This window comes from Sturnus vulgaris, chromosome 9, assembly GCF_052056855.1.
Source record: "Sturnus vulgaris isolate bStuVul1 chromosome 9, bStuVul1.hap1, whole genome shotgun sequence".
NCBI lineage: Eukaryota > Metazoa > Chordata > Aves > Passeriformes > Sturnidae > Sturnus > Sturnus vulgaris.
In genome coordinates, this window is record NC_142251.1 from 27,872,235 (window position 1) to 27,900,106 (window position 27,872).

The window sequence follows — 27,872 nt, forward strand, 5'->3', positions numbered from 1 at the left end:
AGAGAACAGCTTTTCAAAACTGAGTCTTAATTATAGTGTTCCCCTGCTAGATGGGATGGAGGCGGGTTCCAAAATTGTGTCAGAGTACATGAAGTGATAAAATGAGGATGGGTGAGCTATTTTTAAACACACTCAAAGACTTTGAGGTCAAAATCCCTGGATTTATAGCCTTATGGCCATATTAAAACTCATGGCTTATTAAGACCTTCGTGGCAAGGCTCGAGCATCATTTCATTTGAGAAACCCTCGGGTGCTCCCCACCAGTCTGCCAAACTGGGGCACCCTGGGGAGCCACCTTGAAGCACAGGTGATTTCCCTGCTGCAGACAGGCACTGGGGACATGATAAAGGGGATGAGACACTTCCAGCCCAGCACATTCCCTTCTCCTCTTTTTTCCCAAGACATCCTGCACGTGAGAGCTTGTCTTTCCAGATGGCCAGGAAACGAGGGGGTTAGAGAGAGTTGGAGCAATCTTAGGCTAAAGCACAGAATTGTTCCTTATCCTGCCCAGCCTGGAAATCCCACACAGCCTCAGGATTGGTGATATTTCCTCAGCACACTCATGATTCCCATCTCAAAGAGGGCAGCTGGGCACTCAGGTTTAACAATCCTGTCCTCTCCTACACTGCTTATTCCCCACCACAGGAAAAGGACTCGGACCAGAACAAGTCCTGAGACACATTTTTACTGTTTGGAAAATCCAGATTTGTACCAAAATCCTTGTTCTACTCAAGGAAATAAACCATGCACAAGCATCACCTGGGAAGGACTGGCCCTGCCTCTGCCTAATCTCAGGTTTGACTCGGGATGAGTAAAAGCTGTCACCTGCTATGCACACATTGGTTTCTTTCAGTAATGATCAATATACACCTTTTTTTTTTTTTTTTTTTTTCTCTTTTTCCACAGGGAGAAAGGCCATACAGTGAGAAGAAACCAGGCTGAAAGATTTTCTCTGCCTCACAATGTGAAGTGGCAATCACTCTCAGACCCTTTTCCCCATCTACATTCTGCATCACCTGCAGATGTATCTTACTCTAGAGGCCAAACGAGTGGCAGCAAAGGCCTTAGGGCTCTGAGGACACTGCAAAATTATTTGCACCATTTGCATTATTCATTTTCTAACTGAGGTAAGGTTTTATGGGAAACCACTGCACAGAGAGGAGCTGCTATTTTGGTAGGACCAGATGCAGGTGAAACATCAGAGGAAGACAACAGACTCTAAAGCTGTTTTCAGGTGAGGGGATTTATTTGTCCATTTTTTGCAATTGCATTTATCTGAGCATCATTTAAACCTGTAATTTTTTTTTTCCATTTGGACTTCCATGCAGTGATGCTTAACATAAAATACTGATGAACTGTAAATGGCCCAAGTAAAAGCAAAAACTAGTCAAAACAAAATTCAAATCCTTTTCTTGATTGCATCTGGATTTATAAAGCCATAAAACCATGTAACAAGCACAAAATAAAAGCCTTGTAAAAAAAGAGGTTTAATACAAAAAAGTTCAAGTGAGCAGTTGAAAAAACCATCTAGTGTTCTTATTTCTGTTCATAATTAATGTACACTCGTGTTTCAACCAAAAGGAGTCACTGAAATGTGCATTTTATCTACCAGAACATCATAGGACACTTATTATCCTGAGAGGGTCTCCCACTTGGAGCAATGCTGGATAGATCCACGCTCCTACTCAGGCATTTTGCACATTTCGTATTTTTAAAAGTCAAGGTATTAGTCCATCCTATAAGCATAAAAATCTAATTCTTTCAGAGCTTCCCTGTGTTGGTGTGAACATCTTCACCATGACAGGAGAATGTGGTGAGTTCAGGGACACTTTCTCTCCTTGAGGTCACGAGCTGTCACTCCTGGATGGATGCACACCCCCATTACTCTACATGGGAATTGCTGCTTTCAGGAACTGGGCTCAATCCATCCCAACCACAGTCACCAGGAATCTCCTTCCCACTATCCACTGGCATTTACTTGAGACTACAGCTGCTTCCTTACATTTCTGGAGTGGCAAAACCAGTTTTAGTGCTTTTCCTACAGGTGACCTTCACGAGTTTGTTTTTCAGGCACAAAGAAAAAAAATAAATTCCTTAACTCCACACTGCACCACAAATCATCCTTCAGCTACATCCTGTACTCCTGCATCCCACTCTGCTCCCAGCAAAACCCCTGCCAGAATTCCCACCGAGTTTAACAGTCCTGTCCTATTCCCCCCAACTCCTAACTGAGGTTAATTTCTTTTCTCCAAGTATAAACAGAAACCAGCAGGTAAAAAAGTTTTGTCTAATGTGGCACTAAGGCTGTGGAATTTACTCCCATGTGAGAATGGCACAATAAAGCCATTTGTTTAAAAGTAAATTGAAAACATTCCAGTCTTCTCAGGCTTACAACTATTAACTTTGGTTTCTGCACAGCACTGTAGAATGTCTGGCATCAAAGACACTTTGTACATTGCACTGAACTTGCACTGGACACTGTTAGTGGACCATTAATCACAGCAAACAAAGATCCCATGCAAACACAGAAATTACTGATTTTTCACATGTTCAGCATGGCCTAGCAGAGGTTAACACCACAGCTGCTGGACACTGCACATTTTGAGGCATGAAGTGTTGACAAGGCATCTGAGAGCGTGCAGATTTTCCAACTGATGATTACATATTCCACATGAAACAATTCTTATTTGTGCCTAATGCTGTCTAGAATTAGACAGACACCTACCTCAGCATGAACTAGCACAACTTCAATTCAGATGCCTACAAAAGCATGTCCTTCTTTCACCCACACACAGATAGGATGTGGGAGTGCAGGGCCACGGGTTAGTGGCAAGAAAAATCCATGAGGATGTGATCCAAGGTTCACAGGAACCACTGCTGAAGGAAACAGGCACTAAGAGATCAACTTGCCTGAGGGAACGTGGAACAGGAATGGGAACTGAACCAGAAGAAAAATGAAAGAATCTGAAAACAAAACCCAGCCAGTGGCCAGGGAAGCAGCAAAGGAAGCAGTGAAGGAGGACCATGCTCTGGAATCACAGGCTGTGTTTCAGGGTGCTGATAATGTCAAAGGAGAAGGTGCTGTGTCACAGGAGTGTGAATTATTGGCACTCACAGAAAGTTTTCTGTCATCCAGAGCAGGCCAGGGGAAAATCTGAGCCCTCTGCCTTGAAGCTTCCTATCTGACAGGATGATTTCCATTGGGTTCCTCAGACCACGCTTCCACAGACAAAATTCTTGCACCAGCTTTCTCAGGTGAGAGAAACCTTACTGCAAAATCATCATTCTCTCCTAACCAGGGCAGGAGATGTGAACAGACACAGCGAGGGAATAAATTGCTACCCTCAAACAAACAGACCAAAACAAAAAAAAACAAAAAACAAAGCAAAAAACCCAACCCAAAACAACAATAACAACAAAGAAAGAAACTATGCAGAATCCTCTGAAATGGTCATGGATATCCATATCTAGACATCAGCTCTCAGTAATGCAGCAGCTCCTGCTACTGCCCATGGAGTGGGTGCAGAATCCCAGCATGGTCCTTGGTTCTGTGGAACAGCCAGTGCAGCACCCAGACTCACCAAAATGAGAAGAAAGTTGATGCAAGTACAGGCTTCTTAGTCAAACCATGACTCTGAGCAAGATTTTTGCACATGCTTCTAAAGAGAGACCTTAATAAAATTTAAAAAAAGAAAAATAAAGATGCCAGAGCATGCCAAACTCAGTAAGTTAACTGATTTTTCTGACCAAAGAAAACTTGACAGATCTTTGGTTCAGCAAAGTGATACTCTTAGGAGACTGGCAAATAAGCTTATAAAGATGAGTATTAATGAAAGAATAGTGCAGTAGAACAACTCTCTAAGAGATAAATAACTTATAATGTGGAAAGAAAAACTGGCAGCCTTGAAGGATTCGTTTAGTGTGGAAAGAAGAACTAGAAGCCTTGAAGGATTTAATCATCAAAGTGTTGAATGGATGGGTCTTACTGAAATAAAATAGCATAAACTTGCCAGTTAAATTTGATTCTGCCCATTAGACAGAATTGTGAGGCAGTGTCAACACAATGGGGGATTGAACACTGTCCTGGAAGACATGGATAACTTCAAGGACTGGAAAACCAAAAACAGGATCAAACCATTGCTGTATGCTGACAGAGCAATGCCAGCTGCTGCACGGGACAGGGAGCTCCTCAGCTGGCAATAAAAACGGAAAGGAAAGCCCAGGCACATCCAAGTGAGCATCAGATGATTCCAAGACACTGCTGTGATGTGACACACGTGCTGGAGGTGTCTGTTCTGAGCACTGCACATCCAATAGAGGTAACCCTGCCTGGTACAGCACTGGGCACTGATGGGGGAGGCCACTCCTGCTGACAGGAAACACTTGACACCTCCCCTGCTCCCAGGGCTGCTGTGCTATTTCCTTAAGACTCGAATGAAACTGCATGTTGAGAACGAGAGTATTTTATTTTCATTGCACTGAAACTTCTTTTCAGCCTCCCCTGGGTAAAGCAGTGCAGTCTCTGAGAGCCCTGGACAGTTAAATTGGAATAACTCTGCCTCTTATATGAGCTATATGGCTCTCTTCCTTCCTCCCCCACGACATCCTTGTCCATGTTCCAAACCATACTGCCCTGCCTTCAAGCTGGAAAGGGCTCTGCAGCAGCTCTCACCTTAAGCTGGGGAGTATATAAGGGAGGGAAGAGGGAAGGGGTTTGGATAGTGCCCTCCAGAAACTCCTGTGCACTCACTGATCCACCCAAAGCTGCTTCTGCTGCTTAGTGGAGCTGGAAAAAGAAGAAATGTGGCATTTGGAGAAGACTTCTCTTAGGCTACTGGGCAAGGAGGTTATTTTTGAGCATTTCCTTCATGTGGCTGGAGAAGCAGTGCATGTTCCACAGGTGTGTGCTTTAGGCATCTGAGGACACTGCAAAATTATTTGCACCATTTGCACTGTTCATCTTCTAATGAGGTAAGGCTTTCTGGGAAACCACTGCACAGAGAGGAGCTGCTCTGTGTGTGCAGAGCAGTTTAGGGAGCCTGGGCAGACTGGGCAGAGCAGCAGTGTAAGGAAACAATTCCTGCCTTTTGAAGCAGGATTTTCCCACTGCTGTCTCCAAAGGGGAGGATCGGTCCTCTGAGTTTTCACCTTGTGAGAGAAGAGCAGGCAGCTGAAAAGGCAGGTAAATAGCTGACTACAGGTCTTGATGCTCCCGTGGGCTGATGGTTACAGTTCCACATAATGCAGGAGGGAAGGAAAAACTTTATCCAAGAGCCTAAAATGAACATTTAAAGTGATGAAAGCAAGTTGGACTGGACTATCAGTACTAAGGACACTTGAGACAGTGACCATGTCAGAGACTGACCTCATCTAACAAAAGGTTGCTTTAGATTTATTGGAGGATCAAATGACACACTTGAGGATCTGCTACTCCAGCTAAAACTCCCTATCCATCTCATGAAAAGTTTTGGGGTGTTTATCAGGAGAATGGGAGAAAGGGGTGAGAGAGAGGTGAACTCCTTAAAATATAATTTGTTTTCTGACTACCTTCCTTTCATAAGAAAAAACCAAAAAAGAGTTCATCTTAAATTACAGGCATACAGACAAGCTCTCTCAGCCCCAGGAATTCATCCTACAGGTTGATTAATGATCAAACTACTAGAGCTTTAGCATGAAAAATGGGCTAGGCTTCAACTGAAGATTGCCTGTAGCTAATGATGCAGTGGAATGAACATTTTCATTCCAGCTAAACCATTCCTGTTCCTGTAAAAATAAAGAAATCCAATCTTGGGTTATGAAAAAGACTCGTCGAATTCTGCATGCTTCTTGGGTTCAAATAATGCCCTGCATCTTAACAGATCTGTAAATCCAGAGTATGTTACCTGTGCAGTCAGACCCCTGTGTGATCACACACAGAGTATAAATATCTGAGTGAGCTCAGGGAAGGGAACTTGGTAAGCCTAGCCTAGAATTTCACACGTACAGACACATCACCGAGTTAGCAGATTTAACACAGCTCCTGTCTCAGGCTCAAAAATGCAAAATGTAATAAAAAAAACCCACAAGGAAGTGCAGTGGGCTCACAGCATCTCCCTGGCGAGGCGGCTGACACAGGCACCGCTTGCCCAGAGATCTCCTTGTGGTTCAGCCCCTGGCGCCATCAGTTGGGCTTGAACTCAAAAGCTGTGGAGGGAGGTAATTAAAAGTGACCCTGCACCACTGCTGCAGCCACTGAAAGAGGGTGGGGAAGGATTCAGGCAAGGCAAGGGATGTGTCTCTCCTGCTCCAGTGATTTCCATGATGGAAACACAGCACTTTCCAGCTTTTAACCTTTATGCCGCTGAAGTCAACCGTCAAGGTCCTTTAAAATTTTGTTTTCATTTCAGCACATGAAAATGCAAACTCCAGTTTGGGTAATGTCAACAGCACGTTCTCCCTTAAACCACAAGGAAGGTGCAGAGTTGAAAAAGCAGCACAAGGTAGAAAGCTGAGAAGTGGAATTGCACACACACAGTGATCTCCACCGGCACGTCCTCTGGCCAGAACAGTGATTTCCAAGACTATGGAACTCAGAGAGAGTGTGAGGGAAAGCCAGGAGGTTCAAACCATCCTGCTGGCTGCAGGAACAACTATTAAAAGAAATTAAGAGGAAAGTCAGACCCCAGAAAGAGCACAAGACACTGTGTTCCAACTCTAACCAGCTGAAGGAAAGTTTATATAAAAACAATCACTTCGTTAGTGACTCATAAGGAAAGAATCCCTGAGCTTTCTTCAGGGAAACCCCAGTAAATAACATGTCTAAAAACACATGAAGATGGTGCTGTCTGTTCTGTTACAATATTCAGTCCACATGATAAAACCTTTGGCAGAACAACCTAGTGAGCACAGATCCTTTTGGGAAACCCAAAAACCAGTAAGAGCTGCTGTGGCTGCTTGCTAAGTCTGCCTCATATTCCAGCTCTTGTGTGACATGTCTAATGCAAACTGGGAGAAAGTGGGGGGAAAATGTTTTTTATTGACTACATGCAGGTGCACTCTCAAGATAAACAAGTGCCTGGACTTCAATGCATTCTGCAGGTTTAAAACTAAATGTTGTATTCAAATATCCTGCCATTCCACATCCAAAGACAAGGAGTGGAAAGGTCACTGCATCTCTCCCTGGAGCATCCTATCAGACACACACAGCAGGCTGGGCAAAGAACACTCCTCTGGCCAAAGCAGGGATGGATATACTTTGCAATGTAGAATTTCCTGGGCTATGAAGAAGTTTTTTCCTTTTATTTTCTTTCTTCTCTCTCTTTTTTTTTTTTTTTTAATTAGCACAACATTTTAGAAATACGTTGTGTGTTTTTAAGCATATCTTCCAGCAAGAGACTTTAAACTCAATAAATTTGTAAAAATATCAAAAATCACAGTGTTTCCCAACCAACGACCAGATTTGAACACTGTGATGTCTGAACTTGGACTGACTAGGAAATTCCAGGTAGGAATATTAACAGAAACATTCTGTGTCAAGCAGAGATTATGTTCTGTAGCAAAACCTCTTAGTTTTTGCAGATATCCAAGAGAATTGTGGAGAATATCCAAGAGAACCTGGGAGCAAATCCTTAGCAATTTTCTCTCACTCTCTGATGAGATTTTAGTCTAAGTGTGAATGTGGACATTTTATTTTGCACTGGAAACCTCCCCTGCTCAAAGTTCTACCTTTACATACTGGATAGAACATGTTTTAGTTTATTCTCAGCTGCTGCAGAGCCATAGCAGACTCCAGAAACTTTCCAGGATATAGCCAGAAAATTGTCAAGAAAAAACCAGAAGGTTGAAAGCATTGAATAGTCATTCCCAAGGGGCTGACAAGTTACCATAGTAAAGCAGTGTTTTTACCCAAATGCTCAGCAACAAAAGCAGCAGCATCACCAATATCTGAACTGTAATTTTCCATTGTCAGTTGAATTTGGAAGGAATGGGGTATTTGTGACAATTTTTCAGATATTTGTGACTATAGCTTAATGTTCTTGTCCACATGATGAAACATATTTTGTGAAAAGCTATGAAACATCATTCTGAAGGCCACCAATACTGAAGAAGCATGAGCAGCTGCAAATAAGAGATAAGGAACTCCTTTGAAAAGGGAGCATCTTTAGATCAAGTAAACCATTCCAACATCCCAAATGGAAGATTCAATTAAAAAGAGCATAGACAGGAAGACTTTGCCTGAAAAAAAAACCCCTAGCAATGCATGAGAGAGGAACAGGTAACACTTTACTCACTAGAGTAAAAGGTGTGTATTTACATACTCCATTGGAATTTGAGTTCCCCTGCTTTACTGCTCAAATACAGTTACCTGAGAACCTGGCACTGCCAGGGACCCACTGTCAATGAAGGGAGATAGAAGCAATTCACAGCCAAGAGATCCACACTTGGAAGGAATAATCATTGATTATTCTAAACACAAACTCCTAAAAATGTAATTTTCCACTAGGAACCCATCAGAAAAGACCAGAATTTAGATGGGAAAATGCTGATGGTTATATACACTAAAGGAAGCCCATCCAGTGTGCCTGAACAGAGACTTTCACCAGGGTCTTGGAAAATACTCAGTCTTGGGAACACAAAAGGAGGGAGAACTTCATATGCATGCCTACATCTAGGATGCTTCACACGGATTATTGATGTTTCATCACTTGAACAACTGACCCAACACACACTTTGGAGCAGTTTTCAATCATATTCTAAGCTGAGGTGGTTCTACCATGTAAGGATGGCCTTGAATCAACAAGTGTCAAATTTCAGAGAATTGAAGAGGATCTGGAAAACAATCAGAACAGGAGGATTAATCCCCTTTATATTTAAAAGACAGGCAGAAAGAAAATCCTGCATACTCAAAATATGTTGGAGTGAGGTATTTTTAAAGAACAAATATCCTTTGCCAGGCAGACCAGTGCCAAACAGGTAGTGTGCCCCAAACCCTGTTTCTAGAAGCACTCTAGTGCTAGTGACAAACCTTTCATAAACAACACTGTCCTGCAATAATTCATTGGTTCTCTCATGCCATTCTTGGTCTGCCAGGAAGCATGTTCTTACTCTCAGTTTGTAAAATGGGATCCTGGTCTGCAACTGCAACTTCTCCACAAATAGTATCTATTCCCAATATTAAAGCCAGCTGCTGGAAAGGAATCATGCTGGGGCTTACAAAAGAAACTGTACAAAGGAGAGGGAGCTCAAGAAAAGAAATGGGACATGGGGCAGAAATCACAGCCCCAGTGAGACAAAGACAGGGTTGGTTCTACGAAAGGAGAACTTTATTTTAGACTAATCAGACTGGAAAAAAAACCCTGGAAAACCCCAAACAGTCCCCTGAGTCATGCAACACTAAGGACAACACCCCCACTCACAACAGGTGAAATTCTCACTCTCTGGAAGTGATGCCATTGATTTCCCCATGCCCATCTTCCAGCCTGGCTGACATTAAACCATTTCTGAGCACACACATCCACCCACCACATTAAGAGGTATTTTCTGCACAGCAGTGTATAAAACAAAGGGGGAGCTGATATTTTCAAACTATAAAAACAACTGAAGGCGAAGTTTGCTAAAGCAAGAGCCTTGATTTTCACCACACCAAGGCCAACACAGGTGGTGTTAAGGACTGCAGACAATGCTGCATTGTGGTCTCACATGAGAGACCATCACCTATGTCAAAGCCCTCAGCTGAGGAGCAGCAAGGAGCTCTGCCCATGGAAGTCCTTGGTGCACAGAGCTGACCTGAACACATCTCTTGAGTGTTTGCAGTCACATCTTGGGGAGTGGGTGATCTCAAAGAGAAGCTGAGCTTTTTGAGGGTGCCTGCCCTGTATGCAGCTGCAAAAGTGGCTAAAAGCTCAGCTAAGCAGAGCTAAGGTCAGTCCTTAGGAGAGCTAAGCACAATCTCACTCACACTACTTCTGAGAATTTGCTGTCTGAATCAGCCAGATAACCTTTAATAACTATAATTTAGAAATATGGTGCAGCAGTTGTTTCCAGACTGTGGTCATGAACAACTACATATTTGTAGACAGTGCCAGCAAAACACAGCTAGGGACAGCTGGCCTGTGACTGGAAAGGCTTCTGTTCACTACAAGAAGGTTCCTGCTTCTACTGGAAGAGTATCTGGATCTGAAAATCAAACAGTATTAAACCAGACTACAACTGCACACGAAATTACATTGCACAAGACTAATTTTTCTCATGGACTTGATCTTAGGGGTTAGTTTCTTTAGTTGATTTCCATAAATGCCCTTAGGTTTGCTGCCACCCAGCTTAGAAACCCCAGCAGTTGAACAGTCAAGATAATAGTGTGCAGCAAATGCAACCAGAAAGTTTGAGTATCTGCTGCTAAGGGGTGTGATAGGGGCTTGACACCATGTGTAATTTTGTACCACCCATCAGTGAGCTTCTACCTGCCTCAATAATGTGACATGTTATTTGAATTCAGTAGCACATACAGTGGTACTTAGTAATTCTCTCTTTTAATTATAAATAGCTTGCTTATAGAAGAGGAAGAGCAGAGTTTCAAAGAGAAGAATACAAAGCAAACAGAGCGAGATCACTTGTTTCTCTGCTGCAGGAACAGGGGATTCAGGAACAAAGGAATGAAAGTCACCAAAAAACTGCACGGATCAGACACCTCAACATGTCCACAGACAGCTCTTCCTAATGGGAAATCACCATTCTGCAAAACTGGCACACTGCAGATATCCAGTGCCATACACCAAACAGAGAAGAACAGGGAAGACATCAGTCAAAGGGCACAGTGGAGCTGGGAAACAGGAGCCGAGGAGTGACCACAGAACAGGAACACACGACATGATGGAAGGAGAGTTATGTAAATAAAGAATGCAGCTCCAGAATGGAGCATTGTACACCCATAATATGGGCCTTGGTTCTGACTCAGCACATGGAAAGTAATTATAAACCTGTCTTCACAAAAAAAGTGGGTAGAGAAGGTTAAAGAAATCCAGGCTGAACTGTGTGTTAGAGTAGGCATTGCATATCTACATTTTAGTCCAAAACACAGTCAGGGAAAGCAACATTCAGTTTCTCCTGATCATCTTGTTTTCCCTTCTAGATGAGAAAAAAGGAGTAGCTGGCTGTTCACCAGCTGCCCTCCACCCTCATGTCCAATGATGACATTTCCTGTTACACTGTACATGCTATGGAAGAGTGAGCCTGGTGACATTTTTGGCAGAAAAAATAAAGTTTCATATTTTGATTTACTCCTAATTACTATTCAGCTTTGGTGCAATTACTGACTTGAAGACAAGAAAGATATTTCAGGAATGTCCCAAAACCTTGTGATAGTTGTGTGTTTCCCCTTCTGTCCAGTCTCCTTCAGGGGTGATCCCGATGCTGAAGGAGCAACCTGCCCTCCCTGACCACAACTATTCCAAGGCCTGGAGCCACAGGGACTCCAGCTGCAGGTACCAGCCTGGGCTCCAAAGGATGTTTGTGGCTGAGATTGGTGCAACACAGCCCAGAAGCACCTTTCAGTGCCCCCTCACCAGATCTGGGAAAAGCACCCTAAGAGTTTGGCCACCTTCACTTCCCCAGGGCAAGCCTCACTGAATGTCCAGAATGGGGCTAACATTCATGCTCCATGACCTGACACTTCACAGGCAGAGAGCTTTCACCTTTCTGCAGAGTTTCATCAAAATCCCTCAGCGGAGTGGAAGCGGTGCAAAAACTCGCTGCCCCATAAAAAACGAAGAATTTAAAAATATTTTCAGTATGCAGATGCCTTGCCAAAAGCACAGTAAAGAGCCCACCGTGAATACATAACAGAAATTAAAAAATATTTGCTCATTTCTAAATTTCCTGGAGTTTGCTTAATGTCAGCAGCCCCAGCTAAGAGCAGGAACATAAAACCCTGCGACAGCCATTGAACCCCCGACCCTGATCAGCAGCTTTGCTGAGACTGGGCTTGGAATCATTCAGAACATCAGCCTGCATCTTGTTACACTCCCTGCAACTGATGCAATCCTGTGAATCTCTTCTCCCCTGGACACTTTTAACTCTCTCGGGACAGCAGTTCTTTTACAGGAATATGAAGCAGGGCTGCTCTGTTTCTTCGGGAACATTTGGAGAACAAGGTTTCATCTAGTTTTTGTTTGAAGTAGTAAATATTTAGGAGAAGCAGAAGACAGCTTTCATCTGAAACATGTTTTCACATCCTTGGAGCAGTGAGGCAGGGAGAAAGGGACTGGAAAACAGGCTGCCATTTCCTTTCCTCCCTGGCTTTTGGACTCTCTTGAGCCAGCGGGTGTGCGCATGCACTCGCACCCCCTCGGGCTCCTCTTTTACACCGGGACTTCCTTGTAAAACCCAACTCATCTGTTCGAGGCAATGACTGAAACACTGTCTATAAAATTATGGCATTTTTCCACTTGAAAAAAAAAATAAATTAACACTTCATTTAAAAGTTATTTTTAAACCTAGTTGGCTTGAAGCCACCTTTAGTCCCAACTGTAGCGAATTCTTCTTTTCCTAGAATTCAATGCCTTTCTTTTCTAAAACATACTAGCTTAAAAAAAGTAAACTCAGTAAACGCAGAGTTTACACTTCTGACTTCACTGTTTTTCCCTCTGACATATCAGCAGTTTGCTTTTCAACAAACCCAAACAAATTTTTACTTTTTCTACTTTAGGGATTTATCCCGAGCAGGGACTTGAGCAGTCCCAGAGCAGAACCACTCACCTCCAGCCTGAATCTGGCCGGGGCACTTGCAGAGCATCACTCCAGCCAGGAACAGAGTTATGTCTGGGAGGGAACTGAAACCCCTTCAGAAACATGGCCAGACTTGAAAAGAAAGCACCAGAGCTTAATTCCAGTGCAAGACACCTCCAGCTTCTGGCACTGCACCTGCATTTACATGGAAGAGCCAAGCACGAAACACATGAAGTGAGAGCACTGTTGTCATATATGCAGGGAGAATGAGGATCCTGACTTCACTATGTTCCCGTTTTCCAGCACTGTCTCAAGAGACAGGAGGACATCTGGACTCCTTAATGAAGTAGCTGATCTGGAATCTGGGTTTAGTAACACTAATTCCCCTTAAAATAAAATAAAAACTTTATAAAAAATGGGGAGAGAAAAGAAAGACTTCAATTTAAGCCATTAATATGTCACCAAAAAGTATTTGAAGGACCAACAGGCAAACTGAACTAACAGGAAGAGTATTTTCCTTCTCTTTTCAGGGGGATTCTGCTTTTCCTAAGAGAAAATTCCAACTAAATTACACTGATTTTATAATCAGTGACCGTTTGCATGTGCAGCATTATCTGGACAACTCCACTGAGATGTGAATATGGAGTTTATAGACTTCCAGTCTACACATCCTGTAAAGGGTATCAGCAAACACAGCAATGCAAAATAATAAGGCAAGAAGTTTGCAGTCACTAGCTGTAAAAGGCAATTTAAAGAGATTTTGGTTTTCCAAGTCTGAGCTCAGCATTTAAGTGTTTGGTACTTTGAATCACATAGAAATTATTGGCTAACCCAGGGCTTAATGATGACAAAGGAAAGGTGACTTTTTACATTAAAAAGTGACACTTTAAGGTTTTGAGATTTTTCTGTTGCTGTTGTTTTATTGGTGGAGTTGCTGCTTTATTGAGATTCTGAACAGGGATTCGGAATCAAACTTTCCTAAGAACCCAGCATCCATCTATTCTTTTAACCTAACAATGTTAGAGGCACCTGGAGATGGACTCTGGGAGTTCAGGTTTTGATACTGTTTTCAAACAGCAGCATCTGGAGGGCAATTTCGAGGAGATTTGTTTTTTTAAATGGGGGTAGAGAAGCTGCACAGGGTAAGCAGGAAATCCACAGGGGTGGGTAAGACAGTCAGAAGCTCTCAGCTCCTCTGTGTTCAGTAGCTGGGCTGAAGCTGCAGCACTGTGCACAGCTCTGGATAATTCTGCACGGGTTCCCCATGCAAGGCTGTGCAGCTCAGTGTTAATATTAGCAAAATGCAGCTTGCCAACATGTGCTTGCTGAATGAGGTAGGTCTCCATTACCTCATTCTACACGACCCTTTTACAGATTTTATCCAACAAAGCTTCTGAAGATATATTTATCTTTAACCATGTGAGAAATCTCACTTACAGTAATGATTGTGCAACAATAAAAAGTAAAAATAAAAATGATTAGTAGCCCGCTGACGATTATAAACCCTCCTCACTTCCCTTCCTCCCCCTTTTTCTGATGGACTCATTACTCCAATGTTTATTTTTACTTTTGTAAGTCCAAGAGTGCAAAGCTAAAGGCAGAGGTATAAAAGCAGCCCCAGTCTGAACGGATGGGTGAGTACAGGATCTTGACATGTGAACATGTGACAGGATCCAGGGTATGAGCAGCACACTGGGCAGCACTGGAGGAGGGTTCCAGCTCTGGGAGCAACCCAGGAAAGCTGTGCCAGGACAGTAAGGCAGGATCAGGCAGCTTTTCAGCATAAAGTTGCATTAGAAGCTTTAAGACACTGTCATCATTTTCAATCTGCCATTCCTCTCTTCTCAGAAACTTTCTGGTCACCTCTCAGTTTTATCCATGTCATTTTCCACCTCCACTAAGTAGAGAAATCTCAAGAAGACTCTGGGGTTTGAGCCTCTGCAGGCAGCTGCAGGTTGGTCCTACCTGTGCAACTGGGATAATGTGATCTCCAGACTGCAGCAGGAATTATCTGTGTGAGGGAGAAGGGGGACACACAGATGATAAGACAGAATCCTTACAAGGAACAAAGAGAAAGATCAGGATGGTTTCCTGGAGATTTCTTTTGGAGTTATCTTCTGGCTGGCAACTCAGGCCAGATGGAAATGTTTGTGAACCCACAGCAAGAACTGTCCTTGGCTCAGAGTGAAGGAAGAGTTAAGAGCTCCCAAATCCTCACATCTCACAGCCTTCTCCTCTCCCTGCTCACGGGTATCCTGCTGAAATCTCTCAGCTGCTTCTGGTGCTGAGCTCCCCGGGGTGCCCCCACAGCTCCCAGCAGAGCTGGGCCATGCAGCTCCTGACCTCCAGACTCAGTTTGTGGCAGCCCCAAGAGCTCAGTGGTGTCCCCATTTCCCTTAACAGAGCATCCTCAGTCTCCTGTGAGATCAGAGCAGCATCCACTGCAGCAGCAAAGCCTAAAGCCAGTGTGTCATAAGGAAACATTATAAACGCCACCTTGACATTTCAGTGTACACAGTTAACATTTACATTTCACACCACCTCCTATGTAAAGTCCCTCTCTCCATACCATCAATACACCAGTTCTCTTAACCCCTCCCCACCCAACACTAGGAGCACCTTTTCTCAGGCAGGCCAACAAAACAGGGTATTTTTCGTGCTTCTGAGCCCAGCCACTGTGGAGACAGGAGTGGTCAAAAACTGGTTAAGAACACAAAAATTGGAAGCAGACAAAATTCCCCAAACTTCAAAACCTTTAAAGTCACCTGGGTCTTTCCCAAATACCCCAGAAAGCTTCCAGCTCACAAAGAGACGCTACAGGCAATATTCAATGTTTGCTGTGAAGCATCTTTTGATGCTCCAGATTAATCTTCCTAAGGGTTAATATACCAAAATAGGAAGAAGGGGGGGGAAAAAAAGTCACAAAAGCTGTCTAACTCCTTTCTGAGGTATGACAAACTCTCTCTGCTTCTTATTCCGAAGTGTGAGATGTGCAACTTCCATTCTTAAGCTCAGTAAAAACGGCATTAAAAAGTCCTAACCCTGGGAACTGCATGATTATTCGTTTATCAGATCAACATCAGCAAAACTGTCTTTTTATGTGCTGCTTACTTTCAAAAAAAAAAAAAAAAAAAACCCCTACCACGCATATTTCAGTTCTCCCTCTCCACACCCCACACCCTTCTGCTGCTGTCCAGCTGGAACACATCAAGGGTCTAGAAGCCAAGTCAAATGTTGACCCCACCCTCCTCCATCCATTTTAAGGCACCTTCAAAGCCAGTACACTGATCTAGTTCAGCTTAGCCAACAACGCCAGCAAATCTGTTATTTAAGACTTTAGTGCTGGGTTTTTATAACTGCCCATTAATACAAGCTTTGATGTATGGTCAAAAAGCCCAGCTGTAATGAGTTTCATCAGACTGTAGTAACCTTTCCTCAGAAGGTCTTTATTACTATACCTTCATCATCTTTGGGCCCAATACTTTTATAGTATCATTTCTACTGAACCTCCTTAAAAACAGCTCAGCAACACTTAACACTCTTTCTCCAGAATTAAAACAAAGAGCCAGTAATACTTTTTCTTGAAGACACTTTTGCACCCACATTTTAAATCACATTTTCCTGTTAAGAGCATGCAGGCAATAGCTGTGTGAACTGAAAGACAAACTAATTTTCATTACAAAGCCCTTCAGACAGGACACAAAAGGATTTTGTAAAAGGACAAACAACTTACTTTGTTGCTCCCCTTTGCAGGATGCAGCACAGAAGAAAGAGGGAAATAAAGAAATATTAGTTATATTCATTTTACATGCATTCAGCCTGAGTTGAACAGTTCTGGAAATGGCTCAAACCAAATGAGGAACTGACTCAGGGAACATTCACTGGGTCCTGCAGTCAGACAGCTTCCAGGGGAACACAGGACATTTGCAAAGGACACAAATGTTCAGCAGAGCTCTTTTCCTCACTACACAACCATTCTGATCCCGCTTTCGCTTCCTCCGGGGGCAATCAGGAGCAGCCCCTGGGAAATCAGTGGATACAAATACAAGGGAGAGGAAAATGAGACCTGAAGTGATCTAGGGATGGGATGGCAGCCAGAGGGATTTTGGTGTGTTGCTACCCACTGAACATCTCTGCTGAGCCTTCCACGACAGCCATTCCCTGCAACCTGCCAGCAATGGGAAGTTTCAAGATTCAAAGCATTTTCAAAAGGAAATATCGAATTTTTAGATTAGTAATAGAAATAAGGAGGAGATGGCACTGGGGGGCGTTGGGGGAGAAGGAATGGGCGGTGCTAACAAGGTAAAGTGTGCAGAGGGAGTTATGACAAACATCTGGGCTATTATTTTGGTTTAATTGTGAGTTTTGCCATGAGCTGGCATGAACAGTGTATATTATATACAGTGGGAAGGCAGCCAAAATAAACACCAGCCTACACCAGTTGAGAAATCCAGTCTGGAAAGGTTAGTCACAACGTTGTAGTCACTTTTTAACAAAAAAAGGAGGGTTTTGGATGCATCAGTCCAGAAAGCCAGCAGTAAAGTCAGCTGGTAAATGGATATCCCATTTCAAAGTGACTTGGCCACAGGATGATTTATATCAAGCAAGCTGACTTACATATGGGTTGGAAAAATAAAAACACTGATTCATTGCTATCTGGGTGGCTGTCAGAGCCCGTGGCCTGACAAAGGCAAATGGATTGTGGGAAGGAGGTGCCTTGGCAAACTGCAAAGAATTCAGGGGCTGATCAGAGGTAATTCATGGGACAGTGAGTATGGGAACATATTCATTCTCTGCATCCCCATGGACAGAGGGACAGGGAAGACAAGCAAAATGAAGCAAGGAAATGGAAGAAGGGGGATGATATATGGCCTTTAAAATATTAATGAGATTTGCTTAGGCAAAAAGAAAGATATTAAATCTAGAAGCTTGGACTTTAGCTTACAGGATTAAATGAGCAGCAGAGGCTCCATATTAGTGGCAGCAAATATGGAGCCCCACTATCACTGTAATCAAACAACTCTATGTAGCACTACTAAAAAAAAAAAAATTGACAGAAAAATGAATATTCTTAGTTGAGAGATTTGCCCTTGGTGGGAATTCAGAACACATCTCTCTAATCGGTGCCAGATTCCTACTTTTCCTTGAGTTTCCATTTCTAAGCAGCAGTTCTTCTGTGCCAAAGCCCTGGATATTCAGAGCTCCCAGCTGTGCCTCACAGGTGAGACAGAGTGAGAAGCTGGGTCTGGGAAGGGGCTAAGGCACCTCCTTGCCTTTGGAACTCTGGGATCACAAAGTTGGGGGGAAGCACTGGAGTAAAGTCAAGTTGCTGCCATTTCTTGGCAGTCCCTCCTACTTTAAAACATGGTTTCTGAATCTTTGAAGGAGAATAAAAGACTGGGGGGTGTCTCTAAAACTATTTTCTATTGTCAGAGGAAGGCGTGAAACTGAGGAGCACACACAGGATTTTTATTTAGGATCCACTGGATCTTCTAAGGTACCTGAGGCCTTGGAGATAAATTCAAAACTCTTAACAGGGGACTCACAGTCCACATTTGAACCTCTGGTCCTTTAGGAATAAAGTTTTGGAGCCTAGAGCAGCATGGAGCATCTTTCCTGAACAGCTTCATAAACTACTGGGCGAATTTCAAACTACAGGCATTTGGAACAATAATATTTACTCTTTTTATAATGTAAAGATAATTCCAGCTCAAAGGAGAACTGTATTTTGACTCCCTTCTACTTCTTTCAAGGAAGTCTCTCATCTTGCATCTAAGACTCCTTTGACAGACCAACTTAAACAAAACTAAGAATACTTTGTAAACATATTTTGAATACCAAGTATTTTTAGGGGGAAGGGAGAGACAGGAAGACAGAAGAAAAGTTCAGAAATCCAACTAGTCTGTCTTGTTTAAGCATAAAGTACCAGATATACCAATTTTATACAACCATCACAGAACACAAGATTAAACCACAGGCAGCAACAGACTTTTGTGAAATCATCATTCAAGCCTAAGCAAGAAAAAACCAAAGCAATACAGCATATTGGGCCAAGTAATTAATTAGGTAACCACTCATAACAACATCATAATCTCATCATTAACACTCATTAAGTGGCTTCTGATATTCTTAGGTAGGAACAGATCTACTGGAGCAGGCAACATATTGAAAAGCCACCAACACTGCTTTACCTTTTAAAAGTGAATTCTCAGACACCTGGGTAGCTCTCCTGCTAAATGCACATCTGCAATATTCTCTGAAAAAAATCATCATCATTTCTACCATCACTGTTTATTTCTATAATAACTGGAGAATCCAGCAGCACAAGAATTTCTTATTTATCTTTTTATGGTAGTCTCGAAACTTTGTATGAAGAGAAGAAGCCGAGCTTGTTTGCATGAATAGCTCCTGGAGGAGCTGCACACAGAATTGTACTGGAAGCCATGCAGGCATCACAACCACAAAGGAAGGAAAACATGAAGAGAGAAGACAGCACAAGACCCTGGACTCAAGGAACCTGGCCTTCCCATGGAAAACAATCAGGAAAAAGAGCAAATTCATCAGAATCAAAGCACCGTTTCTCAGAGCAGATCTGCTGAAGGCATCCAGCATTCACTGCACAAAGGTGAGCTGTGCATTTACAGAAACTTTCAAAGGCTCAAATGCCAGGTATTTCTGCTAGTCAGCCTTCTCTTTGGATACATCTCCTCAAACCTTCACTTGAAGTAAAATATCAAGAGATCTAGGTCCAAAAAATATTAAAAGTAGCCGGACATACTCTGTTTCCCAACTTTCTGTCATTTCTAGTAAATTAACAGAGACTTTTTTATTGTATCCTGTTCAATTTGCTCCACATGATGATTAGCTGAGTAAAACTGCCTTTGGAAAGGTTTAGCATGTGTTTCATACACAAAAAATGATGCAGTGAATAAGTAAAATAAATATACATGATTGCCTGGAATGCTTCTGTCAGTTCTGTAATACAGAGCTTGAGGGAATAAACTCTTCAAAGCACATCTTTACCTTAGAAAACATTAATAGAAACAACGAAGCTCAGGAAACCCCAAATTGCTCAATGCTTTTACTACATGGATCCAATGAAAAACACGTTGGAAGGTTTGGTTTGTGGTTGCTTGGGCTTTTTTTTTTTACATTGAGGTTTGACGCACAAATTGGTCTTAAAATATTTCATTATGAATCTTTCGGAATTACCACAGCCTCGTACAATGAAAAGGCTGCTCTTTCTCGAGTTATCTGCAGACACTGTGTTTCCCCAGATGATACAGTTATTTTTTGTTTTTTTTTTTCACTCAAACAGAGCAGCTACTGGCAAACCAGTGAGCTTTTAACTTACTGAGGATTTATCAGGATAGACACCGGCTCGTAGCAGAGATGCCTTCCAGCTATCCACCTCCTCTTGGGAGTCACAGGCTAGCTCAAGGAAACGGTAATCCTTGTAAACATTCCTAGAACAAAGAGCACCACATTGTAAAAACTAGCATTTTACTACTCTCTATCATGCACACAGCATTTTCAATTAAAAATCCTTTGGGAGCAGAAATTACTCGGTAATTGTCTTGGACAACAAACTTTATGGGACAGGTGCTTGCTTAATAATTACATGGAGTACTTAAAAATATCTTAGAATGCTACAGCACAGCTCTGGAAATAATAATCAGCTAAAAGCACCGTGAATCTACTTTAAATCAGTTTTCCTGCTTTTGCTAAAACAGGGCACTTTTAGGGGAAAAAAAGGGCATTGTGATGAAGAGGACAAACACGTAAGACATGCCAACACAACAGCACAGCTTGTGATGGATTGCTGCTGTAACCAATAAATACCAAAATCATCACTGATGCAACTTCTTCCCATGTTAAATCCTTTCAGCCCCTTTTTAGTTTCTAGACATCATCAGTAAAAGAGGAAAAAAACAGCAATGATAGTAAAGATATTTTTAAACAAACAAACCTCTGATGTTTCCCATCATAGAAAGAAAACTGGGATATGTTTAAATAAACCTCTTACAGGTAGTTCACATAATGAGAGGTGAATACAGGGAATCACTTAATGGAAGAAAAAAGAAAGGAGGAAAAATACATCTGTAGGAAGGTGGCACTTGTAAATTCTTCAATAAACAGAACAGATTTTCCCCTTATGGTTTAGCTATTAGTTGCTGAATTCCAATTCTATACACAGACCAGATCACTGTAAATTTGACAGCCAACAGACTTTTTAGGAAAGGCCACGAGCTTAGCTGCAAAGGGTTAGGAACCCACATTTTGCTAGATCTTAGCATTTGCACAGGGATCAATGTTCCATCCCAAGCAGGCTGTTCTCTTGCTGTGGAGGAGAGGGGCTCATGGAGATTGCTCCACTCTCAGTAACAAGGGGCCCTTTGGTTTCATTATGCAACTACAGAAGTAATTTCTCCCACATATTTAGAGGGGGGAAAAAAACCCCTGAATTCACTCTAGAACAAGGAAATAAAGCTATTATTGTCACTGCCTAGACAAATTTCTTTAGCATTCAGGGACTGGTGGGATTTCACTGCCACACTGCTGGAACACAACTGACTTGATGTAATTCCCACTCACAGAAGTGATTCTCTCTTAACCAGCAATGTCACCAGGCAGCTCACAGCCTTGCTATTTAGGGGCAGTCTCAGGAAACAGGGTAAAAAAAGGCAAAAAAAGTGTAATTGAACCTGAGCACCAAGCAGCCATGACACCAAATCATTAAATTATCACCTCTGAAACCACAGTACAGCAACCAGAGCACAGCCACTCTGAAGAGAGCAAAATGAGGTATTTTTTTAGCAGGCTCATAAGTTGGATTCAAAACTGCAAAATATAAAGGACATACTCAGATTTATTTCCTTATGTTGGTGACTCAATTCTCCCCAAATTCAAAGGCTACATTTGAGTATGCAGCACCCCAGGCTTGCACTACTCCTGTCAAAATCCCAGACTGGAGGTGCCACCAGGGCATTTCCTTCCCACAGAAACCAGTCCCAAAAGTCACAGAGACACTAACGAGCCTGATCCCAGAGTTTAGCCAAAGCCACTGACAACATGAACAACTGAAAGCACTGTGGATTCTTTTCTTGATTGAGAAATTTAAAATTAATCCTTTTTCTACTCTGACTCCAAAAGTACTAATCCTGTCTTAAGGCAAGTAACAGCCCAGATGATCCTATCAGATGCTGTTACCTTAAACTGAGCAAACACCTGAATTTTATTCAATTTGCAATATTGTGCAACTCCAAGTCAACAGAGAAGACAATTTAATTAAAAAAAAAAAAAAGAGAGAGAGAAACATAATAAAATTATCAGAGAAAAAATTTCTTTAATTTATTGTTAGGAGAAACTTACTGAGATAAGCTTTTCTGGCTAAGATAACCAAGCAGCTACAACTTTGAAGAAATAGGAAGCTGAAATGGTAAAAGGGTACTCTCAGCAAAGATGACTAAAAATAACAATAGAGCAAATAAAGGCTGTAAAACACAGTGATAGGGAAGTTCCAAATACACTTATCTGCAAGAGCAAAACAACATGACACCAGCTTGTGAAAACATTTTTTCAGCCCTGTCATGTTATATATTACGCTTTTTGGCATTTTGTGGCTTGCTCCAAGCAGCGTGGCTGTGTGAGCAGGGATTTCAGCCAAGGGCTCTGAACACGTGGGAGCTGACAGTCCTGCACTCTGCCCCTGTGCCAGCACTTCTCCTGGGGCTGGGGACACCTCATGTCTCCACATCTCCCAGGCCCTTCTTTCTCCACGAAGGACCTGAAGAGATCTTTTTTAGAGCAGCTCATTCTACTCCAGTGCCACTGCCAAGGACTCAGCACGTGTGAGGAACTGAAGGATGCACACCTTGAGTGCTCCCAGTGATGCTCCAGCAGGGCAGGTCAGGGGATGCTTTGTCTCCCCAATTTTCCTTGCTGCTATGACTGCCTTTGCCTGCCTTTCTCCCAGAAAGACTGACAAGCTTAGGAACTTTTCAAAGGGAAAAAAAGCCAAAGTAACTTCTTGCAGTAACTTCTGAAAAGAGTGTGTCCTTTTCCTCTTACAGTGGAATCTTACAAAAACATATTAACATGTTTTACTCATTAGGAATCCACTGGCGTCTCATGGAAAGCTCTAAAAACGTTCTTGAAAACAATTCAGATTTTCTGTTTTAATCTCTCTTCCACTGCTTAAAATTGCTGAAGACATCAGCACAGAAACAGTTACTACTCAAGCCTCACCTACGTTCTCCATATGGAATATTGTGAAGTCCTGTTCTCACTGTCATCCCTAGAGCAGCTAAATGGGATGTTAGACATCAAAGCTGTGACAGAATAAAGACACCAGCAAAGATGAACTCTCAGCAATACCCATCTTGTTGATACTCAGGCATCTGTAAATCTAAAGGACTGCAGAAATAAGACAGATAGAGAAAATGGGAACATGCCTGGAGGTACCATTTGCAAGCAGTTTTTCCCTTGAACGTGTAACATTTCTTAAATGTGAACACAAATGAGGGAACTGCAAAGATGTATTCATCTACCACACCTACCTACTCCACTTCCTTCTGGAGTCTCATCACTGGAATTTAGTATCATGCATGAAACATGAAAATATAGCTATAGTGGCATTACTGGAAAACAACACAGTACTGATAATACTGCCTTTTTTTCACAAAGTGAAAGGTACAAAAGGCTACCATTTGTTACCTGCAGATTTTGTTACACTCCAGGTAAATAAACCTCAGCTTGGAACTGCATTTCTACTAAAAACACAACATAAATACAATTAATACTAAAAATAATACAATAAATACTAAAAATAATTGCTCATGAGGATGAGCAGACAATTGGACTAAAAGCATTGTTTGCAGTTCTGGAAAGGTCCCACACTCAGGACATGCCTTCTCTAGGCCAGGCCCATCACCTGCAAGTCCAGCAGCCACCCAGCTGTGACTTTGCTTACCCTACAACTTCTTCACTTTATTTTTACCTTGATTTTTTGATTCCTTTCCCCTGTATATTTCAGGACCTAATACAGAAATATCCATAGGTGCTTCTTGAACTCCTCCCATCACAAAAGAATCCTAACAAGACTGGATTAAGGTATTTGAAATTGCCCAAGAGGAAAGTGAGAAATGCCAGGTAAGTTTGAAGACTGAGCCAGCTGTGAGTTACTGAGATTTCCCTTCCACCCATCCTGAAGCCTGGGCTGTCAGCACTACCTAGGGAAGGCCTGACTGCCTATAAACCAAATTTCTGCTGTCCAGGACCAAGGAGTGAATAACACACCTGAAAATCACCCAGAATGAACAGCCCCTGCAGCAGCAGTGGGCTTCCCTCCATGGTGGCTGCACATCAAGATGAACTGTATCTCTGCAATTTCTTAATATAACATAAGGTTCAATATTTATCTCCATCAAAGCTGGAAAATTTTGAAGGGCAACCACTGCAGGCACATTACAAACCCAGTGAACATGTGTGCATATATATTTATCTATATTCACATTTAATCACGTGCTCTTAGCTTGAGCTGGATCTGGATTTCACTAGACAAATTCGTACTGGATATGCATGAAATTTCTTTTTAGAGAGAGAAAATACCAATCAAGATTAATTAAAAATGCATTTATTCTTGCCAATGTGGGAGGAGACAGAACAACCATTACACAGCAAGTGTGACATACTAGTGAGATCTTTTAGAACTGAGCCTCTAAACTACTTTAATCCTCCAAAGAACACAAACCTGTATTTAGCTTCAGCAGTCACACTGATATAAGTGAAGCTACTCACAGACTGAAAGATAAAGGAATATCTTCTTTTACAGGGATTTCAAAGTGATTTTTTGCAAACATCTTGTCTCTATTAGGATGGAAGCAGAACTGAACGTTGGAAATCTAGAACTAAATGCAAATTGGTCCCATTTTATTCCATGAAAAACACAAAAGATTAAATTCTTAGGTATTTCTTACTTGATGGAAATTGCAAACATACAGAATATGGGTTTAATGAACAGTCACCTAAAATGAAAAGGGGAGAAAATAACAGAATCCAGACACTCCAGCTATTGGGAAAGGTAATCTTGGATGAAATTCTACATTCTCTATCTATTTAACCTGCAGCTCCACTGTGCACACTCTGCTTATTCAAATTTAGTCTTAGTCTGTGATTTTGGACACCTGTAATTGCACAATGGCTGGTTTGAGCATATGTACTTTTTCTTTTTTTTTTTTTTTTTCAAATAAGAAAGCTCTACCAGAAGCTCTGCAAATCATATATTTTGAAGAAACAAAAATGGCCATCTGCTCTGAGTTAACAGCAATGACTAACATTTTCTATCAAGGCAAACCATCTCAGATCACTCCAGTGTGAATGCTAATTAAAATTAATTACACATGGCTCTGAAGATTGGTTTTTTTTCTTAACATCGAGAAATGCCAAGGAGACAATCTCTGAGCAGTGTCATGAAATAATAACACTTTAAGATTTTGCCACCTATGCCATGGGAGTGCTCTCCCAAAAGCATAAGGATCTTTTCAAGTGCACACACACAAACCCCCACAACTTTAAGGTGCAAATGAACACAAGATATTCTGCTCAGTATATAGGCCAGCCTTGGCAATGAACTATCTCGAGTCCTATATGTAACCCAGAACAGAAATGCAGCCAAAACTAACACCACGCAGGCCAAAATCCACAGTAGTAACAGTGACTGCCACTAAAATATTCCAGAAGTCCCTGGAGGAGAAGGTTTGATGCCTTTGGCGGGGAGGGATGGAAGCCTGGTTTGGAATCTGCCTCGGGGCCACACAGACACAAAAGCTGCCCCCAGCTGTCAAATACCTGCACCATACTCTCTCTTGAATGTTATGCAAAAAATATTTGTCAATAATGACAAAAAAATAATACATTCTAGAAAAAAACTAACCAACTATTTTCTTTTTCTTTTTTTTTTTTTTCCTTTAAGGGAAAGCAGTTGGCAATAAAGGCTAGCTATTCCTTGAGTTGAGTTTGTGTATTTCTCTTGTTCTTAAATATTGTACTCTCCAGCATGTTAGGAGTTTGTTTAGAAATGTTAGCAGCTTTTTTCCTGGATTAAATTTGTAGGGCTTTTTAATTAAACAGATTCTCTCTCTTCCATTTCGAACAGAGAGGGCTCTGAATAGCTTACAGTCCAGCTCTTCCTGGGGCTTAGCTTTCTGAGTAATTCAAAAACAGTAACTAAACATACATCTCATTTTAGGCTTTCTCCTTTAGCCTGGCTTCTATCCAACACCTCCTCTGACCCGGTCTCCTTTCACTAGTTCCCTTTATTTTGGCTCTTGCCCAATTTCCCCTATATATGGATAGCAGTTAACCAGTTGCTGCCCATGGCCAGAAACTCAGTACTCGAAGCTCTGGTACATTTGGAGTCCCAGAAACAACTTGTGCTCCATCCCCTTCTAGAGCACCACAGAGCCAACAACATCTATCCCAAATGTGCAGTGACACCTTTGGCTGAGCACACAGAGTGATTTCCTGGGTCCTGCCACACACCACAGCTCCCTGTGCAATATGATTCCTGACAGACAGAGTGTACTCAGGAGTCAGCAGCTACAATTCCTCATCTGGCAGTTCTATTTTCAGCCCTATTGTGTGCCCTCAAAATGGCCTTTTGCTTGCTCTCCCCTGGACATTTATCTGGTTGTCAGATGAAAGATCTGTTTTTACAGGCAGGCAGCTCAGGAGCAGGGATGGCAGACTCTGTCCCAGTGCTTTGTCATGACTGCTCCCAGGAACCCACTCCTGTGAAAGCAAAAGGAACAGTTCTGTGCTTTGCACTTGCTCCTCACACCCCTCTATCACACAGAACCACAGAGGTGAGGAAAGCAACGCCTTCATCTGGGTCCTGGATGGGCAGGAAAACAAAAGACAACAACTGCTGGCACCTTCCTCTGCAAGGAGGGCAGAATTGCACCCTCTGCTTCTGCTCCTTTGGCTCTGAGGAGAGGAATGAGTCTGAAGAGGAGCAGAGGAAGGCTGCTGACCAGGGACTCTCCACCGGGTACCTCACCCTGTGCTTCCTGCTCCCAGGATTGGTACAGGCTTGAAAATTCAGCAACTTAACAAACACTGCAGCCTACAACCACTTATAACCCCCAAAAGCTGCACCTAGGAGAATCCCTGCTCCTAGAAAAGAGAATTCATCTCTCCACAGTTGGAGAACAGGTGGAAAGAAGCTTTTTCTCTGCTTCTAGCAAATGAAGACAGTTTTCTTTACTCAGCATCATTTCTTTAATTAAAAGGGAAATATTATTAAAAAGGAGTTGTAATACAGTAAATACAACAATTTCTCGACCAGTAAATCAGGGAAAAAGTGTAATTACACTACTGCAAAGGCAAGAGATTACTTTAGAACAACAGACAATCTGTCAAAATAGTTCCACGTGGATCAACAGGGCGAGATCATGAGAACTATTGAGTGCTTGCCCTTCTCAGGGGGGAGGAGAGGTGGGACCTGCACAGAACCTTCAGGGACACACATTTAAGACTACAGCTCTTGTCCCAGGCTACAGGACTTGGGTAACAGAAAAAGCACCAAAAAATGAATAATTTTCACAAGAAATACACGGAGAATAAATCAAGTATTTGGAATTAGATCCAGTAAGGAAAGTAAACTTTCTGGGATGGGCAGAATTTGTTTTCTTTGTTCCTGAGCTCTGAGAACAAGAGCCTTACCCACTCAGCAATGAGAACAGGACAGGGTAATCTCCTGAATGTGAGCTGAGATGCTGACAAAATCCTCTCTTCTCCTTTCTTAGCTCTGCCTAGAAAGGCACTCAGTGGCTACATGGACACAGCTTCACAGTAAGCTCTACAGCAGTACTGCAAACATTCTTTCTTTTCCTATAGCATCATTATTTTTAAATACTCAATATATTTGATCTCTTTTTCCAGCCTAAAAAAAAAAACCAAAAAAAACCAACCAGACTTGCCACGAGTTTCCTGTGGAGAAAATGGATAACACAAAATAGCACTCACTTGACAGCTTTAGGTTTAGACACACACTGCCTGAACCCACAGCTCAACTTCAGTCACTTAAAGGCATTTTTGGATCACAAAAATGATCCAGGAATCACAGGGCACTCACTTGAATTTACTTTGTTTTAATATCTAGTAGTCCT

General features: G+C 42.2%; 1 protein-coding gene across 8 annotated transcripts in view; it reads right to left on the bottom strand.

Moving 5' to 3' along the window:
- DNM3 (dynamin 3) overlaps window positions 1-27,872 on the bottom strand; it is a 185,805-nt gene that overhangs the window by 45,958 nt on the left and 111,975 nt on the right. For 6 of the 8 annotated variants that reach the window (XM_088170265.1, XM_088170262.1, XM_088170261.1 and 3 more), the window contains 2 exons: window positions 20,057-20,168; window positions 16,436-16,447 (listed from right to left, as the gene is read on the bottom strand). In XM_088170265.1, coding sequence (XP_088026391.1) covers window positions 16,436-16,447; window positions 20,057-20,168 — 124 coding nt within the window. The remainder of the gene's footprint in view (window positions 1-16,435; window positions 16,448-20,056; window positions 20,169-27,872) is intronic. The other 2 variants (XM_088170263.1, XM_088170260.1) reach the window with 1 other exon arrangement.